The 21,851-nt window shown below is 33.8% G+C and overlaps 1 protein-coding gene across 1 annotated transcript; it reads left to right on the top strand.

The window, feature by feature from the left end:
• Positions 1-17,667: 17,667 nt before the first annotated feature.
• LOC141701569 (uncharacterized) lies at positions 17,668-18,189 on the top strand. The gene has a single exon (XM_074505197.1). The coding sequence runs from the start codon at positions 17,668-17,670 to the stop codon at positions 18,187-18,189; it is 522 nt and encodes a 173-aa protein (XP_074361298.1).
• Positions 18,190-21,851: the final 3,662 nt, after the last annotated feature.

Consider the following 21,851-nt stretch of genomic DNA (forward strand, 5'->3'; position numbering starts at 1 on the left):
ATACAACACCACAAGACCAACCACATCATCAGTTATTTCCCCAAGCAACTTTCGCAGCCATATTCCTTGACACGCTGCTCCGGTAGCAGCCATAAACTCAGCCTCGCAAGACGACAAAGCAACACATTTTTGTTTTTGGGAAACCCAGGTTATCACACTCTCATTTAGATAGAAAACCACACCTCCGGTACTCTTTCTGTCATCGATATGACCAGCCAAGTCACTATCTGAGAACCCTGTCAAAACGTTATTCCCACTGTCCTTAGAATAAACCAAACCATAGTTGATCGTACCTTTGATGTAACGAAGAATACGCTTAGCTGCGTTCAAGTGCATGACTGTTGGCCTTTCCATAAAACGATTGATTATTCCAACGGCATATGCGATTTCTGGACGCGTATGAACGAGATAGCGTAAACCTCCCACAATGCTTTTGAACTCCGTAGGGTTGATTGTTGTTCCACCTTCATCCTTTGTAATCATAAGCTTCAGCTCCATTGGATACTTAGTTGGGTTACACTCACCCATGCCTGCTTTTTCTAGCACTTTCTTGGTGTAAGCAACTTGTTTAAGCTCGATGAACCCTTTTCCCTGCTCAACCTCGATTCCCAGGTAATAAGAGAGAGTTCCCAGATCGCTCATGTCAAACGTTTCTCCCATCTGTTCTTTAAACTCACTTATGACAGCTACATTAGTTCCCGTTACCAGTAAATCATTAACATAAACAGCCACGATTAACACCTCACCTTCGACCTTTCTTGTGTACACAGCGTGCTCGTATGGGCACCTTGTCAAACCCATATTTTCCAAACATTTACTCAGCTTCGAGTACCAAGCCCTGGGGGCTTGACGCAGGCCATACAACGCCTTGTGCAGTTTGTAAACCTTGTGCTCCTGTCCAGGTTTTTCAAACCCCCGAGGTTGTGACACATAAACCTCCTCTTTTAGCTCCCCATTCAGAAAAGCTGATTTAACATCTAGGTGGTGCACTCCCCACCCATTTTTGGCTGACAAAGCAAGAATAAGACGAACTGTCTCCAAGCGTGTCACAGGAGCAAAAATTTCTTCGAAATCGATTCCATATTCTTGCTCGTACCCCTTAGCCACGATCCTTGCTTTGTGTTTCACTACCTCGCCATTTGAGTCCTTCTTTAACTTAAAGACCCACTTCAAGTCTATTGTTTTCTTTCCCTGTGGCAAATCAGTCAGTGTCAAATACCACCTGCAAATCAATCTATATATATATATATATCTGTGTATATAAATGTAGATGATAACGTTTAAATGAGAGAAACAGAAATACGTGAAGTTGATAGTTTTTTGATTAACTGAGAAAACAAATAAATACACAAATGAAAGCCCTACAAATTAGGGACCAGTACCAACATTTCCTAAACTATCTCCACTACTCAAACTAATCCTGAAGACTCTCCTGAACATAACCAACGCTGCAGACCAAGTCATTACATCCTTCACGTACTAAACATAAATAACAATAAATAGAAATAGAAATAAACTAACGTTTAGATTAAAACCAACATAATACACCAAGCATCTCCAGAAAAGTTGGCAGGCAGGTGAACTCTTTCCTTGTTATATATTTTTTAACTATTATAATGAGTTTGAATTTAGCATATAAATTATTCTGTGCAGCATTAAAGAAGCAATGAGTTGCTATAAAAATTTAATTTGGGTGCAATAAATAAAGTTCTATATTTTAGAAGATTTAAAGGTATGCATTTTGTTTTAAAAAATTTAAATGCTCAAGTGATTTTATTTATTGTCTTTCATTTACAATTAAAATTATTGTACTACTTTTTTCTAGTCGAGTTGTACATGTAAAATGATAGCCAAAGTTCACATATCTTTTCTAGATACTACCGAACCCCAACCTTAAATTTACAATTTAGTATTGGTATATGTGTGTATATATGACATGAGTAAATCTTAGTACAATAAAAATTGAGGAAATAAAAAGAAAATATGGGGTAGTGTTTTGAATCTCCTGTTATAGTCTAACAGTTGCTTTAAAGAGTTCACAACCTTAGATTTAGTTCTTAGAGTTAGTTCTTTGTATAAGTTCTTAGAATTTGGGGTGCCTCTATGAATAAAATCGCTATTCTTTTAGTTTGCATATGCTATTTCACACATCATGTGTACGATTTTGTTAAGTCATAATGTCCTATTATCTAATTTATTTTTTCTTATTTATACAAATGTCAACTCATGTGTATATATATATATTTTGATACAGAGGGGTGATTTGTTATACATATGTATTGTTTATCTTTTCGGCTATATAAATTCAAGTTTCTGGGTTTTTGATTTATTACCTAAGTGTAGCCTTGTGATAAAATAAATATTCTTTTTTTTAATTAAAGCTCTAGCCCTAGGAACACACCGTATGCATACTATTAAGTCCATGAAGCAGTGCTATATTTGGAACTAGTTATCAGTTAGAATATGAATGTACAGGGTTGGCTTTGCATTTTGAAGTTCTTTGAATCATTGATTATGTATTTTTCTTGTGGAACCACTAACATTAAATTTTAAGTTATCACCTTTCCACAATGTATAAAAATTTAATTTGTTAATAAAATCATAATTTCAATAAAGATTATGTACTCATCCTCGAAAAATAATGACAGTAAGGTTAGTTTTTCGGTACATAACCCACCTTTCTCCAAAGGTAAAAGGAATTATTTGTCCCCATATACCATCTTTATTTCCACCAGAAAAATAATTTTCATTAAAATTAGCTCCATACACCCAAAAGGTGGCACTGGGGATAAGTGTTAATACAAGTTTACTACATGTTTTTAAATGATTTTAGAGCAGTCCTGAAATTCCTAGCAAGTAATTCCAAGCTTCTAGGCTCATGTGTGATCTTAATAGATAGGCAAAACCAAATAGAATGTTGCTCATAGTATAGGTCATGAGGAAAATTAGAGGAATTAGAAATACCCTTATGTATCGTACAAGCTGAATAACTAATGTTATTATGTTCATTTGAATATAATGTAAGATACGTTGCTTAAATATTCATGTATCACTTTTAAGCGTTTAATGTTTCTTTTTGGTTTACTTCCCAAACCAAAGTTGTGATGCCTGTTTAGAGCTATTCTCCTTGTGATTAATGTTTACGTTAAATGTCTTATAATCTCATCTATGTTTCATTAATTTATGTGAGCAGTTTGTTTCTCAGGCTGAACACAACAGAGGATCATATGAACTTTGGCTTATGTACATTAATAGTCGTGAGCAGCTTGAGGAATATTGATTGGATACGGTAACACTCTAGCGGCACTATCTCACAATGCATCTCCTCATAAAGATGAAATACATTCTAGAAAATGAACCCTGGATTTTTTCAACCGATGATTAATACACTAAGCATCTCCAGAAAAGTTGGCAGGCAGGTGAACTCTTTCCTTGTTAAATATTTTTTAACTATTATACTGAGTTTGAATTTAGCATATAAATTATTCTCTGCAACATTAAAGAAGCAATGGGTTGCTATAAAAATTTAATTTGGGTGCACTAAATAAAGTTCTATATTTTAGATGATTTAAAGGTATGCGTTTTGTTTTCAAAAATTTAAATGCTCGAGTGATTTTATTTATTGTCTTTCATTTACTATTAAAATTATTGTACTAATTTTTTCTAGTCCAGTTGTACATGTAAAATGATAGGCAGAGGTCACATATCTTTTTTAGATACTACCGAACCCTAACCTTAAATTTGTTGCAATATCTAGCACATTACAACCATTGACATCTATTCATTTGTGTATTTTGTGAATGTTTTAGCTAGATTGTTTCTTGTAAACACATATACGTAGGTTAATAAAATAAATCGTGTCTTTTTCGTTCTTGGAACGTTATAGTTCATATCTTTTTCTAAACACTTTTTTAATGACATGTAAAAGGAACATTTTAGGTCCATTTTTTAGCTTTATACGTCCTTATGAGCAGGTGCAAAAACCTTTTTACGTCTGTTGAAAAAAACAGATGCAAAAGTTTATATTTTATGTGGATCTTTTATGTTATACGCGTATGTTCCTCACAAACGCAATAGAAACTATATGTGTGTGTTTCCCAACAGCAACATATACTCTTTAACTATAGAACTCCTCCCTACGCGTCAGTTGAGAACAGACGCAAATAACCTATTTCAACAGACGCATATGACAGTTTTTGTACTAGTGCATGTTTTGTGATTCTTTTATAGTTCTATCAAGTTCTACTATATATATTTGTGTGTGTATATATATATATGCCGATATGATAAAGTAAATAATTTTTAGTATTGACTTACTAAAGTGTTTTGGCTCTTGCACATATACTTGCACTATCATTGTTTTTATAGCTACATTACACAACCCTTGATCACCTAAGTTCTGATAAATAATTTGCATTCTTTAAATTAGATATTGGTTAAGTTTGAATTTGTTTTCTTTTCTTTTTAAGGTTTATTATTTTGCACAATTTTTTTACTGTTAGCCAAAATATACACGGCTTTGCAATTACTCCTATTGTGCAAATGATGCAATTTAGAATTAATTTTTTTTGTAATTTGTTAAAAGTTTGTATTGTTTGTTATATTATATGTTTTAATGCAAGGTATTGGAATCAATAATGTGACATTGGACCATATTAATTTTCAAAGCAAGAAAGATGAAGAGAAGATGAAGATGCTGGTCACTACCTTTCGCATACAACAACTAATGTCTAGCAGCTTACTTTTTAAAATTAAAAGTCAATTCATATTGTGGATATATTGGTCTCTTGTAGAGGCTCTGTAATTATTTTGCTAATAATAGTCACATTTTCTTGTTATATTTGACCAAAATCAGTCATTTTTACTAATTTGACCAAATGTGGTCATATTTATAAATTTGACTATATACTAAACCAATCAAATTTATAAAAATGACTGATAATGTGTCGATCAAATTTATAAATTCGACTGTCGTATGTCATATTTATTTATAAGAGGCGTAAAATTCAAATTTTATCAAAAATTTAAAGTCAAAAGTAAAAATTTTAAATGACCATTTTCGGTCAATGTAATCTGTCAATTTTATTCGTTCAAAAATAAACGGTCAAATTTAGTCGGTCATATTTGACTAAATATGACCGATTTTGCTAAATTTGACCAGCCTAAAAAAGACGGACATAATGTGATCATATTTAATCAAATATGACCGCACATTCATATTTGGTTAAATATGACCGAAATTTTTCGGTCATATTTAGCCGTTTTTCTTATAGTGTCGTGAATTCAAACTCAAACTCTTCCAAAAAATATATAATAGACCAACATAATTATATAATTTCAATGATATTTTATGCATGTGAAATGTCATATTCTCGGTGTTCGTTATGAAATTGTAGAAAAAAGTTACCATTAGAAATTGACCACTAACTTTCTAACCAGAATACCACTTCATACACCACATGTGAAATGACATATTTATTTAGTGTTTCTTATAATCAAATTTAATTTATTGATAGGTATCATCCAAGCCAAACCACTAACCGTCAAATCCCATCTTGCCCTTATACTTTATGTCTATGTCATGTTATTGATTGATTATTACTTTAAATTTTTTTAATCTTAACATTTGTTATACAAAATATTATTAGATATTATATGTATTATTTAAGTGATTCACACAAATCAATTTTTAAATAAATTTTATCCCTGCACTATAATTGGAAAATTTAAAGAATATTAGTCCATTTTCATAGATATTCTTGAAAAATAACTATTAGATCAAATCTTAAAAGGAATATAGTCTCATGATCGTATAAATTAACCCATATACTAATAAAACTTAACTCATATATTAATAATGATGTGATTATTTTCCTCCGATTAGAATTTCGGTATTAAATTCTCTAAAACAAATAATTTTTATGTGTTTTAATCATAAACTTAATGTGTGTGTTGTATGAGAGTAAAATTTGGCATATTCATTTTTTATGTGGTATTGTGTTTATTAGCTATTTCCATTATTATAACTTACATGATAACAATTTTTTTCGTATTTTTCTTTTTCATATTTATTAATTGAGTTACTTAAATATTATAATTCCAGTTACTATAAAATGAAGGATAGTTACAATAAAACAAATCTATACACTTGCTAGAATTTTATAGTTCTCCACAATATCCAAACAAATAATTTTTTCAGAAACTAATGGCTTATCTAAAGAACATTCCCACTTTCATCTAGCTTGGGATTTCGCTGCAGAAATAATATTGTTGTGTCCAACCATGCCCATCCTCGATACTTTCGGTGACTTCCAACTTAAATCAATTATTTCTGGTAATTTGATTTTCGGGATATCAGTGGATGAGAAACAAATCCTGCAAACCATGCATTCAAACTTTATCTGAGTAAATAATTATCTCTTAATCAATTAAAAGGAGCACATTATTGTGACCAAGACATATCCTTAAAGGGAGACAAGACTTGATTTACCAGTAGCCTTTGCATGCTTTATCACCCTCTTCTACAACAGCATCAGTTCCGAAACCTGGCATAATTAATTGTTATTAGTTAGATAAGTATTGTATTTTAATACAGCTTTTTGGAACTGGGAGAAGATTATATAATCCAATGTTAAAAGAAGAAAGCGAATATGTTGATTTACATAGTCCAGACCATTATATAATAGCTATAAAAAGAATATACTAGTGTATGATGTTTAGAAATAGGGATATAAGTGCACCTGAAGTTTCACAGGTTTCCAGTAGTTGAGGTTGATCAGATGTCATAATTTCTACCGCTACGCTCGCTAGCAATTGTAGTGAAACATTATATGGGATCTCTGCTTCACTTTCACCAATACCGTGGACCATGTTTACGTCCTTTGCAGAGGTTTAGTATTGGTCTTTTTCTGGGAACCTATCCTTAATTAGCTTTTGTTACAGATCAAATAACAATAATTAAAAAAACAACAATTTAAAGAACATACCGATAATCAAATGCAAAGTATATTGGAAGCAAAAATTAGAATATAGATATCACTTATATAATACATAACCATAATACTGTAACCCAACACCTCTTGGTTTAGCCTTTTTGTGGGTTTGAATCTTGTCAAAAATAAGGGGTGTGTGTGTCTATTTATGTTTAAGAGCCGTGTCTTCAATCAAGATTTTGAGTTATTTATTTGGATTTTTTAAATCAAGGGGAATTCAATTAAGATTTTAAAAAATCTTCTAAAATCTGATGGTATTTAATAGAGATTAGAATATCTTTTAAAATCTTAGTGTATTCAATTTAAATTTTAAAAAATCTACCAAAAGTTGGCGACATTATTCAATTTGAATTTTTAAAAGTCCATCAAAATCGGATGGTATTCAAAAGTCTGTGGATTTTTTTATTTGAAAACCTTGTGGAGTTTGATGGATTTACTAGTTCATTTTTAATCTTTTGAAATCTCTTTAAAATACATGAGATTTTGAATGATTTTTTGAAATTTCACAAAATCAGCTAGACTCTACAAGATTTTTTTATCAACTCCCTCAAAACCCACAAACAATTAAAATCAACGAAAAATCTTTTAAAAACCATGGATTATTATTGATCGTTTAAAATGTGAAATGAATACACCCCTCCAAGCAACAAAAAAAAATTAAACAGGATAGCAGTCTATCTACCTCGATCAACCCTCAGCTTAATTGAAAAATCTTGAGCAGTAGTGCTTGAAGTGACAAAACAGAAATGAATTGAACTCAGATGAACTTTTAATCAAATAAAGTTTTAAGATACCGAATAATGATGTGTAACTTTACCGAACTAATATTCTTGTCTAAACTCGAGGTCAGTATATTCGAAATGAACACAAATCGTTCATGAATATATAGAGATTAACCGAAAACGAACTGTTTATGAACATTATATATTATTTTAAAAAGTAAGTTTTACCTATATTTTCATTTAAAATTTTTGTAAAATATAATATTTATTTTAAATAATTATAAATTTAATTAAATATAAATTATGAATAATATATATTTTACATACAACTATTTTTGTCGAATCAAACTCGAATTTAACGAATGAGTCGAACTCGAGCTGAACATAAACCGACCTCAAGTCGAATATCTTGGAAACTTGATTATGTTCATTAAAATTATCGAACAAATTATTTTGTTCGAACTCGTTTTCGATAAGAGAAATTGAATGAAATTATTGAATAAAAATCATGTTTTTTAATCCGTTAAGAAAATATAAGTAATGGAAAAGGAATACCGCATCGAGAAACGTTGACAATTCACATTCATATTACCTGAGACTATAGACAATGACTTTGCACTATCTTCTAGTTCATTGGATCTTTTATCAGCAGCATCAACACTATAAGGGGAAATCGCACGGACACTAGCTTTACATCGCCACCACATATGACGAGAAACATCTAGTGATCCCCGTTATTGCTCCCATGTACTTTTATTTATACCATTGACGGGGATGCAAGCCATCGAGTTTTCATTTATCACATCAGCCACGTACTCCAAGACCACATACATAAAGTAATTTATTTATGTATCACAATAATTAAATATTAAGTAAACTACTCTTAAAAAATCTCAAGATATTTGAAAAGGCTTAAATTTGTTAAAGTGTTATATTCAACTATTTCTGCACCCGTAGAGTGCACGAATCGAGCACAGAACAAATTTTAAAGAATAACAATTTAAATTCTCCTGTTTTCGTAGCACATCTGAATTCATTGAGTTTGTGGATGATTAATCTATTACGTCGGCAAGTTCATTCACAAGCTTTGGCGCTCCTTCTATGGAACTATAAGCACAGTTCTTCATTCTAAACTAAATCCATAGCACCTCTTGAGATAGAATAAAATTTTATTGGAATCGCGAATGGATAAAAATACGTCCTAAAGACACATTAATATCGCATTAATTGCACTTGGGCTTCTTGTCTGAAAAGTCCAACACAGGCCTGTCTGGTCCAAGCTTCGTAGCAGGCCTGTCTGGTTTAAGCTTCGTAACAGGCCTATGTCGGCCTAAGCAACCAAGGCCCACCAACGGAGGTCATCCAAGTCCACGAACACGAGCTGTTCATGGACTAGGCCCAATACGGCGGGAAGAGTAGAGACGTGTGTTCTAAACGGACTCAAAGTCCTACATAGAAGGTTCTAGATCCCCTTTCCCAAAAGGACTCCTCTTCACCATCTAAGGTGGAGACTTGTCCACCATGTCTCCAAACAGAAGTCTAACCCTAGACTCACCACTATATAACGGGCTCTACCCCTCAATCTAGAACTACGTTTTTGGATTGATTCTCTACAACACAGAGATATATAGGCATCTTGCTAGGACTGATAGTCCCGAACGCAAGAGCATCCATTAAAGCTCGAAGCTCACGAAACCTAGCATTAAATACTAAAGTACTCAGGTTTTTATTCCACAACATCTGGCGCCGTCTGTGGGAAGACTACAACAACCATGGTGAATACACGGCGAGGAAACAATGGTGGAACAGACACTCTTGTTCCACAACGAACAATCGCATCAGCGGTGGAAGTACCACCTTACTCAACTTATGCCTCCTCGCAAGGAGGAACCCTGGTAGGGGCAACTAAGGCTCAGCCACAAGGGTCGAATCCCCCGGCTCATCAAGGGACGAATCCCCAATTGCAGTAGTTACATGCACCTGTGAGCTCTCAGCTAGTTGGGTATGAGTACTCGATGATCGTGACCACTAACCCCCCTTGAATGAGATGTGTCCTAAGTCCAATCATGTATGACGATTTAGGAATAACTTTTATGTAATCTGTTCTAATTTCATTGATATTAATAAAATACTTGTTTTGGTTTTATTGCGGGCTCTATCTATTTAAGTGTTTAAATAAGATATACCATAGTTTATAGTAAAGTTTTTTATGGATTATGATGAGATCATAATAATGAGACCTAAAAGATGATAACTCTAAACTTGAATATTTTCTGGTCGTAGGATTACTAACTGGTAATTAGTAATCCGCAAAGATCGGTACATACTATGCTTGCTTCATTATGAAGGATGTCTGTTCTTATAGATATTTGTGCGGTGACACTATAGCTAGTATGTAGGTGCTTATTATAGAATAAGTTCACTGAACATGACTCACACGGCTGAATAACTGATTGAGTTTACTCACGTGTCAGCAGTTGTTCACATAGTGATAGTTGTACAAGTATCCTTAGACTTGAGGTCATCATAGTCATCTTGTGTACACTGAACTATTCTTTGGTTTAGTTCTTAGTCTCCAGAGACAATTATAAGGAATCTACTGGGTATAGGAATTTGTACACGAAGATAGTGTATGATCAATAAAGGATCTACTCCTTCCAGTGAAGGAAGAGAATGTTCAATGCTGATCCACTTATGCTAGTTCAGGAATCTCTGGCCAGAGTGAATGAAATTAGAAAGGAGTTTCTAATTTATATTAAATAGAACTAAGCATAGTGAATGGGAAAAGAAAATGATTAAATAAGATAGGCTTGACACAAGTTCCATGCCTTTTATTTAATCGTGACATTGCAGGGTAGAAGGAATTGATTGTATGGTAACTACTCACTGAATAGGTTCTTGGTATTCTAAGCAGTGAATTCGTATTATTCGGATAGTCGCGATATGCTGAGAAGTATCCCTCATGATGTAGAATAAATATGATTAATTTATTAATTAATCATATTTAATAAATTAGAGAATTTATATAAATAATGATAAAATAGTTTTATTATTATTTATTTCTACTTCCGGTTTAATATTGAACCTACAGGGTCACACCATAAAAGAGAATGATTTAATGGTGGAGGAATTAATTAATAATGGCTGGTAATTATTTATTTATGAAATAAATAATTAATTAGCAGATTTAATAATTGATTAAATGAGATTTATCTAATTCTTAATATTATTAAATAAGAATTTAATTTTAAAAATTAAATCAAGTGAGAGAATTATTTTTCTAAAGTGTTTAGAAAAGGGATTAATGATTAAAAGGTGTTTTAATTATTAGTTAATTGGTTAATAAGAATAAACAATTAAAGGGTTAATAATAATAATATTTTACGGAAAAATTTCACCTGAAAATTTTGCCTATAAATATACTATTATAAACCCTATTTGCCTCAACCCAAATAATTAACCCTAATTCTAAAGTAGCACAAGAGAGAGGCAACTAATTCTCTCAACCTCTTCCTCCTCCATCACAATGTACTCTTGGTGGATACCAGTGGAGTGCTTCACACTTGAGCAGTAGCTGCTAGGGATTTCCGTTCATCATTTTTGGATCGCTATTAAAAATCTCCATCTTTCCATGAACGTAAAGCTTCTTAAGGTAAACATACTGAACTACGAATTAAATATTATTTTTCGCATAAATCCTGCAAAGGGTTTCATTTTTTTTAAGATTTAAATTTACATTTTCGTTGCGTTTATGTGCTAAAAACCCTTCACCCCTTACGGGATGCCTCTATACCCTGAAGTTGAAGGGAGTGGACACTCTGATAGGGGTGAAGCACAAGGGCGGACATCATAATACATACGTGGCTTTGCTCCTATTCTTGAGGATCAAGAATTCTCTGGACCTTATACTGAAAGAGACACTCACTACTAGAATTCTATCAATAGACATCGGTCCTTAGACATCGGTTGCTCAGACGACCGATGTTAAAGTTCCTTTAGACATCGGTTATTTTAAAACCGATGTTACTACTTATTTTAGACATCGGTCAAGAAAATAACCGTTGTCTATAGTTATTTTTCAAAAATGAAAAACGTTAGTTAGACATCGGTTTTTTATATAACCGATGTCTTTCTTTTATAGACATCGGTTGTATTTTACAACCGTTGTCGATGGTTAACTTAAAAAATTAAAAAAACACGCTGAACGTTCCCCCGTTTATTTCCCAATTATTCCCCCTTAACCAAAAAAATAAACCGTTTTCCCCCTTTACGATAAAATTCTTTTCGTCTCTCTCTCAGTCTACTATATCTCTCAGCTCTCTCTCTCTCTTCCATCTCTCTGGTTCTCTCTCTCTCTTCCATCTCTCTAATTCTCTCTCTCTCTTCCATCTTTCTGATTCCCCTTTCTCTCTCTCTCACCATATCAGTTGATTGCAAGTACATAGGGTTTCAATTAAACCCTAAATTGAAGAACACCTTCAATTAATCAAACTTCATCTACTAGAAACCTTAAGGTCTAAACAAGTTTATTTGTTCAATTCAATTTGTTTGTTCAATTAGGTTTAATTTGTTCAATTAGGTTTGTTCATAATTTTTAATGGTTTTTTTGACCAGGTTTTGAGATTCAGTGAACATTTTAAGGTTTCTAATCTAATTATCTATATTTTCTTGTTTTTATGACATGGTTGTAGATAAGTTGGACAGAGAGAGAGAATTATCCTTTACTGTCAAACAAGAAGGATTATGGTTGTTTGTATGTGTGTTGTAGCACATATCTACCTATCATCCCCTTTTCCCCAAGACAACCTGATATTAGTCAAGCACTTTCCTTTTACCCGTAAATAAGCTTCTACTTTGTAATAATTCTTTGTATCTACAGGTATTGTCTGGTAATTTCTTAGAAGCTTATGGAAAGGAGGTAATTAATATACATGATGGTCGTTTGCCATCATTCAAGGGTGGAAATACTAACAAACATGTCAGAATCATGGATTTGTTAATTTAATTTTCTAATACATCTGTATTGCGCAATTAACCTTATTTTTTTTGGATTTAGTAATATATATATATATATATCAATTTACTTAGAAAGTGGATTACTAGAATAATTTTAGCATCTGACACAAGTTAGGTCCTAATTATTATGATAATCCAGCGAAAAAACAGGGACTTGTCCCTCACCAGTGTTTCGTGAAAGGTTTGCAAGAGTGGCAATGGGGACTACTGAGATTCACAATTGATGCGATTATGTTAGGCCTGAGCCTAATAATTTACATCCTAAAGAAACAGAAGAAAAAATAGGAAGGTATTTTTTATATAAACAACTCTTTATTCCAAAGAGATATAGGTTATTTGACTATCTTATCTGTATTAATGTACTCATCTTGGGGCAGCAAAGTACAGCAACTCACTTCTTGGAAATACTGGGATGATCCAGCTCCGAGGAATTTCTCTGTAGGAATAGATCCAGGTAAAAGTCCTGAACTTTTATGTGGACGAACAGGTCAGGGGTGTAAGACCAATGCCTCTCATAAAATGGAATGGTGAGCTTACTGAATAGTTACCACTTAATGGTTTGTGGTGCTGAGTGTCTACAACACTTCAATTTCTGTTGATTTTAACCCATATATCTCTTATAATATTTAACAAGACAATATCTTTTATTTCTCTTCAGGATCCTAATAAGGATAATATGGTTGCTAGCACGACTTTCTTTTCAGAAAGTACTGGTTTGCCAAAGGTTAGCATATGTGTTTTCTTCAAATACACTTTATTTTTTGAATTGTTAACTCTAGTATAATGGTTAATTGCTTTTCCTCTTCATTCAAGGTTTAATTGTGACAAATGATAATATTTTAGCTACATTTTATTTAGATATTGGTAAATAACCTGCTAAAACAAATAATGGACTGGTAACTTGTTCCTAAATGTAGAGAGGATGACAATTAAGATTGCATTTAGTATAATGCTATCTGGTTCTATCCTAGAAATTTGGAAAGAGCAGCTACTGAAGTAGAATATAAACTAGTATAACCTGTGTTCCTATGCATAGAGAATAGAAGTATTAATTTTATTATGCTAATTGATAATTCTTAAATTTGCTATCAAAGTTCCATGTATTTTATCATTTCACATCAATTTTATGAATAGTGTCTTGTAAGCATTTTCTTATAGATGCTTGTTGGCATTGAGATACTTTTTATTCTCTTATTTATTTTCTTAATTTCACCAGATATATCTGCTCAGGCTGTAGAGAGAATTGGTCATTCTGTGTTAAAGGATGAAAGGATACCAAGTGACCTGATTATTCTATCTTGTGAGGAAGATTATGTAGATTTTGTGCCTTTCCTCAGAAAAGTAAGGAGTTTCTTTGAATTTGATACAATGAAACTACTCTAAAAAATAGTTTCTATTTATTTTATCTATGTATCATCCAATGTTGCATGAGCTTAGATTTACAATCTGAGCTACAGCTAAATGGTATAGTTATTCAAAAGCCAGAATATGAGAGGTCGGTTCTTTTGATCAAATTTTGTGTCTCACTCGGATCTTATTTAGATAACAAGAATGACATAATAAGTTTCTTTATGATTTTATGTAATTCATGCCTACAATTAGCTTAACCATAATTAGTCAGGATCAAGTATAATGATCATGTAAGGGGTGTCATATTAATGATGTGATTAGATTAGAGTTATTTTATAATCTTCATTAAAGAAGCTTGATGATGCAATACTGCTTTTCAATGACTTTTAAGCATACCGCGGATAATTTATTTAAGATATATTAGCCATTAACATAAATTGTAAGATTGTTTTCTTGAACAAATAATACATGATATATATTTTATTGGTTACAGTTGTAATGATAGTAGAAATGGAGTTCATTTTTTGGCATGATAAAGAAATGGGCTCAAGGAGGGGATTTATTTATTATGCACCAGTAGCTCTGTATGAACAATGAAACTATTCTTCTGTATTTTGTGACCTATTCACCCTGTTTTTATTTATCTATAGGATATCCCTAGTTAAAGGATCAACTCGTCCAAAATGTAATGGTATTAGTATCAAATCTATACTTATTTTAAGTGAAGTGCATATTCCTCTCAGTAATAGTGTCATATTAATGATGTGATTTTCTAAATGTGTTGTAGGACTTTTAGTATAATACTAAATAGATCTATGTTATATATTTTCAGCTTTATCAGCAGAGCGAGTTCTAGTATACGGTTTTGATGGAGTTGAATCTGTAAGCACACTACATCCTTTTTATTTTGTAGCTTCTAAAGAAAACATGTTAGTTGAGGCTTATTACAGAAAGTTAAAGTCTTTTGGAAGAGATTCTTTTTTTAAAAAAAAATATTTGTAAACGCCCATAATTTGTTTGATGTATAGTGCCCACAGTTTCTTTCTCTATGCTGGTCGTTGCCTGTTTGAGTTTTTTTCCGTCGGTAGTCCTACTTCTGATTGATATACTTTTACACACATAATCTTGTATATGCATCACACTCAGCAAAGTTGGCTTGATTTTGTGATGTAATTATCAATATTAAATCTTCTAAAGTTACTGGCTGAAATTATTATTGCAGTTGGATATTACATGTACAATACATTGGATAGAGATGAGCAGACTTTACAGTTTCATACATGTAGATGTTATTTATCTACTTTTATGTTGTCTTATATTGCAGATTAGGATTGTGGCAATATCGTTCTTCCACCTCCAAATGTTCTTGAATAAGGTAATCTAGTCCTATTTACTAGACATAAATATTATATACAACTTGGGAAAAATTAGTTAAGAAATTAATAGTTGCATTGAGGCATACAATAGCATTATTCTTAGTCTTTAAAATGAGATTTTTCTATTCTTTTCTGTCAGTTGATTGCTAGAATATATATACCCAATTTGGTATATGTCAATTGATAAAGTGGATTAATTTTTCTGTGAGGCCGACTCTGTTTAAGATGTAAATCAGGTTTTAATGACTCACGTGTAGATCAACTCCAGTAAGTCTGGAGGAAGCTGCTTTCAAGTGTATTAGGAAAGGACAATTTGGTTATACTTGGACCTGTTTGTGTTTTTCTACTGTGTAACATGCTTTATACAGGGGTTCAATGCAACACCTTACTAAAATTACTAGATTTCTGTGTTTTTCTAATGTACAACATGCTCTATACAGGGTTTCTATGCAACACTTACTGAATCACTAGATGCTCATGGTAGAAGAATAGACCAGTCACAGAAATGCAGCATCAGTTGCATCTAGATATTAAGATCCATTAAAGAAGCTATTTAATGATCTGAGGACTACAGTTGTAGTTATTAGTGGAAGTGAAAGGAGCGTCTTAGACAAGGTAATCTTATTTTACCACAATATCCCTAAGCTTTAGCAAATCTACTTTCATATGTTGACCGATTACTCACGCAGATCTTTGGAGAATATAATATGTGGTTGGCAGCAGAGCATGCACTACTAGAATTCTAGAAGAGCTGGACGAGGTTCGCTGTGATGTTATCAATTTCATTTATATTTTGTAAATTCCTGCCTCGCTACTCTTGATATCTTCTCATGTAAATTCTGGTTTAGTAATGTACTAGATGATCGAACTTGTAAGATGGTTTGAAATTGTGTTAGAACTTTTTTTGTTTATGTTTGTTGGTTGGTTGGTCGATCTAGATATTTTGAATCTTGAATGTACATGTTTTTTAGGTTGTTGGTTAATCTTGGTTGTTGATTGTATGAAAATGGTTTTTGATTGGATGAAAAATGATTGGTTGATTGGTTTGCAGTTTTTTGATTATGGCAGTAGTTTTTGGTTCATGTAAAATAGGGCATGCTCAATTTAATTACAATAGGAACAGGCATCATATTTTTATTAGAACCGATGTTAAAAACCATAAATATACATCAGTTTACACATATAAAAGCAATGTCTTAAAATCACAACGACATCAGTAAAAACAAATATTCGATGTCAATAAAGGGATATTAGCATATGAAAACAGGGTAATAACATCGATTCAAAAATAAACAACCGATGTCTATTTTATCATATTAACATCGGTTATTTAAGAAAACAATCGATGTCTATTGTCCATATTGACATTGGTTATTTAGAAAAAAATCGATGTCTATTGTTCAAATTAACATCGGTTCTTTAGAATTCACCGATGTCTAATAGGTATGAGACATCGGTTTTTTTATTTTTAATCGATGTTAATTTATAAATATTGCCTGTGGTTATAGTTTTAAATAGGCTTAATCGTCCTAATATTGCATTTCTGAATTTGACATTACACAATTGGATAACAAAAATGTGAAATTAGACATCAGAAATCTTCCAGAAATGATGTAATATTACGTAGACATCGGTTTTTAACCGATGTCTATGAGAAAATATCTTTAACATCAGTCGCGAAGACATCACACATTTTTTTACATAGACATCGGTTTTTAACCGATGTCTAAGGTCTTTTTTCTAGTAGTGACTGATTCATCTGATGATGATGTTGCTCCAAGAAGGAGACATGCTGGCAAAGAATCAATGGCTGATACAGAACAACGCTCCAGGAGCACTCAAAGGATGATCCCCCAAGACGTTGAAGAGAGGATCAGGGCTCATGAAACTGAGATCCAAAGGTTGAAGCGTGACCTAGAGGCACAACTGACTCCAAGACCCCCACTTGCTCCAAGACAAAGAGGTCCTCCCCAATCATAGATCTGGATGGTCCAATACCAAGAAGGGCAGTTGCCCCAAGTTCTGATCCAAGTGATCTTATACCCCTGAGAGATCCCGATGATCCAAACCCACCATTCACTGATGAGATAATAAACACTCACATTTCTAGGAAGTTCAAGATGCCCACCATCAAAGCATACGATGGTATTGGAGACCCTGCTAACCATGTTAGGACGTTCTCTAATGCCCTGCTGCTACAACCCGTGAACGATGCTATTAAGTGTCAGGCCTTCCCTCAAAACCTGTCGGGTATGGCTCAAAGGTGGTTATAGTCGTCTGCCTCCGAACTCTATTGGATCCTTTAAGGACTTGAGCCAAGATTTTATCAAGCAATTCATAAGTGGCAGAGTGCACGAGAAGAGTTCAGCCTCTCTCATGGGCATACTCCAAGGAGTAAAGGAGTCCTTAAGAGAGTATCTGATTCGGTTTATGAAGGAGGCTTTGAAGGTCTCTGATCTTGATGATAAGGTAGCTATGATAGCCCTACAACAAGGGACTAGAGATGAGTTCTTTAAGATGTCCCTGGTTAAATTCCCTCCCGAGAGTCTGCTGCAGCTCCAGGATAGAGCCGGAAAGTATATCAAGATGGAGGAGAGTATGAAGAAGACAACTGTGAATAACGAACCTACTGCAAACAAGAAGAGGAAGACGGATCAGGAGTATGACGCTAAGGACAAGTACCCACGAATTAGCAAAAGCTCTGACTCCTCCTCTTCTAAGAAGAATCAGTAACCAAGGCTTGCTGGGTATGCGAGGTTGAACGCTCAAGGAGCCGTATCCTTATAGAAATTGAGAAGGACAAAGACTTCAAATAGCCGAAGCCACTAAGGGGGGACTCGGAGGAAAAGAGACAAGAGTAGGTACTGCAGGTTTCACAAAGATGTGGTCATGATACTGATGATTGTAGGCAACTCAAGGATGAAATTTAGTATCTGATCTGAAGGGGAAAGTCTTGGACGTTTCACCAAGGGTGAAGAGGCCGGAGGCCAAAAGAGAGATAATGATCGAAGAGATGACGATCGGAGGGGTAACGACAGAGATCACAACCACAGCCCCGAGGGCCGGTAATCAATATAATCTTAGGGGGTCCAACAGCAGCTGACACTACTAAGGAACTCCGGAAAAAGATATGCACGAGAGTAATGAGCATAGTTAGGGAATCATCTAAGAGTTCTAAGTCAGAGATGAACACTTGAATTTGGTGACCCATACCTTGAAGGTTTGAAATTTCCTCATTATGATCCCTCTGGTTATCACTCCGATAATTGGAAATGTCTGTTTATGAGGGCCCTAGTGGACAATGGAGCTTCTGTGGACATTCTGTTTCCTGATACATCATAAGGAGGGCTATAATGACTCTCACACTAACTCCATCTGACGCACCCATCTATGGGTTAACCATGGGGAATGTAAAGTCGAGGGAGCAATATAACTTCCCGTAACTATCGGGGAAGAGCCTAGGGAGGCCACACAAATGTTGAACTTTCAGATTGTTCAAGGCATAGCCTCTACTACAATGCCATCATGGGTAGGACATGGATCCACGCTTTTTAAGGCTGTGCCTCAACTTACCACATGGTACTGAAGTTCCCGACTAGGAACGGTGTTGGAGAATCAAGAGGAGATCCTTAAAATGGCCCGCAGTTGCTATGTCGCAGCACTTAGTCCCGATGAAACGGGGGGCAGGTTTTCCCAAAGAAGACATGGACGCCGAGAGAATGACGAACTACGAGGAAAGTCAGATGAGGACTTGGTCCCAATTCCATTAGATCCCTTAGACCCGAAAAAGGTCACATATATTGGGGCATCTTTGGACAAGCTCTTGAAGGGTCGAATAACAACTTTCCTCTAAGAGAACAATGATGTATTCGCTTGGACAATAGCTGATATGTCTGGGATTGACCCAAACCTTATAACTCATAGGTTGAACATTGATCCAACTCGAAGGCTGTAAAGCAAAAGAAGAGAACGTATGCCCCTAATAGGCTAGAAGCCATTAAGCAGGTGGTCGAAAAGCTTTTAGAAGTTGGATTTATTGAGGAAGTACAATTTCCTGAATGGTTGGACAACCCCGTAATGGTTAAGAAGGCCAATGGAAAGTAGAGGATATGCATTGACTTCACTGATTTGAATGATGCATGTCCCGAAGACTGTTACCCCCTACCAAGGATTGATACCCTGATCGATGCCACTGCTGGACATGAAATGCTAAGCTTTATGAATGGCTTTAGTGGTTACAATCAGATTAGAATGCATAAAGATGACACCCCCAAGGTATCTTTCATAACTGACTTTGGTGTATTTTATTATCTTTTTATGGCTTTTGGACTTAAGAATGCTAGAGCTACTTACCAAAGACTGGTAAATAAGATATTTGCCCATCTAATTGGGATGGCCACGTAGGTCTATATCGATGACATGTTAGTCAAAAGCCTAAGCAAGGCCGATCATATTAGCCACCTCAGAGAGGCATTTGAAGTGTTGAGACACCATAAGATGATGTTAAACCCAGCCAAGTGTGCTTTTGGCATTGGGTCTGGAAATTTTTTGGGCCATATGGTCTCAAAAAGGGGGATAGAGGCCAACCCCGACAAGATCAAATCCATCCTAGACATGGAGCCACCATGCTCCATCAAGGGCGCTCAGAAGCTGACAGGAAGAATTGCAGCTCTAGGGAGGTTCATCTCCAACTCTAGAGATAAATTCCTACCCTTTTTCAAAACCCTTAAGAAGGTGATGGATTTTTAATGGACAACTGAGAGCCAAGGGGCCTTTGGATAGCTGAAGTGGTACATGACTAAAGCCCCATTGTTGGCTAAACCAAGTCCATGTTGCATGATTCTTGGTTCCACCCAGAAAACATAGAAAGTTCCACCGGTAAAGAACTGCAAATAAATGGTTGTAGCAAGTACAAATGCCAACCTTATATATAGTACACCACCTGATTACATTGTCTCCATTAAAATGCATTTGAATCCATGTATGTATTAATATATCATGATAAAGTACAAGATTAATCGGATAATATTAGAAGGGAGAGAATATATTTGTGGGAAATTGTTGTAACTGCTCGTCATCCTCTTGGACAAACAAACATGGGAGTGCTAAATTGTTGGTAGATCAGTATGGAAAATTAATCAAAATAGGTCGTTGGTTTTATTGGGTTTCCCAGTGGAGTTCGACTTGTATAATAGAAAAAGTAAAAACCTCCAATATCGAGAGCGAAATGTGCAGACGTAGGTTAGCATAACGGGTAAGAAGAGCAAGTAAAAGAACAAAACGAGAAAATTGAAAGAAACGACCACAACTCACCCTTCTTCCGAATTGTTTTATCAATTGTTATTATGCATCTATAATAAATATTAATGTTATAATATAATTTGATAAATAAAATAACAAAAATACAATTTTCGAGGCAGGGATCAGTTTAAGTGAAAAAATTAAGAGAATTATTATTTATATACGAAAATATAATATAAATGAAAAAATATAACTGTTAAGTTGACCGGTACAACGGACATGGTAAGCTAGTCTATATTCTACTATTATAAATAAAACAATAAAACATGGTTTTGTTTTGTCTGTTAATACTTTTCTAAAGATTTGTTAACTACTTCTAAATAATCTAAAATATATTTATTTATTTAAAAAATAAATGAAGCACACATCCAAAACAATGACAAACTCTATTATTATTTTGCAATTAGAATCTATTATTTATATCATGTTGTTTCTAAACTCATATATTTAAAACTTTTCCATATATTATTTAATTAATCAAAGTAATTAAAGATGAATGGAAAAATAAACTAAAAGATTACAAGTTTAGAGATTTTAATCAATACTATACAATTATTAATACATACATTGTTTCAAACTAGTTTGATTTATTTGTTCTTCCAAAAAATATTAAATATGTTAATTTCTATAAAAAAATATAAATCACGTACCCAACATAATTACAAACTCTATTATTTATATGGCGGCTCCAATCTATACTACTTATACTCAACTTCTTCCTCAACTCTCACTACAAGAAAAAAAGGGTAAATTTGACTGACTAAATATGATTGCGGCTAAATTTGACAGTCGGTCATATTTACGATCAACCTTCGTTTATAGCTGGTCAAACTTAATTTGGACCGACAGCAGTCACTTTCGAAGCCAACCATTTCTTTGCAACTAGTCAATAGTTAATTTTGACTAAATGCAGTCGAATTTAATATCGGTCAAATTTAGTCGGTCATATTTATTTTTTGGATTCCAAAATAAAGAGACGGAAAATTCCCGCCAAGGAAACAAAATTCGAGGGGTGTAAATATGACCGCATTCATTCATATTTAGGCAGGGTCATTTTTAACTTTTGGCGCTAAAGTTCCCGCCACGGTTAACCA

Source organism: Apium graveolens, unplaced genomic scaffold (assembly GCF_009905375.1).
Source record: "Apium graveolens cultivar Ventura unplaced genomic scaffold, ASM990537v1 ctg4088, whole genome shotgun sequence".
Taxonomy (NCBI): Eukaryota; Viridiplantae; Streptophyta; class Magnoliopsida; order Apiales; family Apiaceae; genus Apium; species Apium graveolens.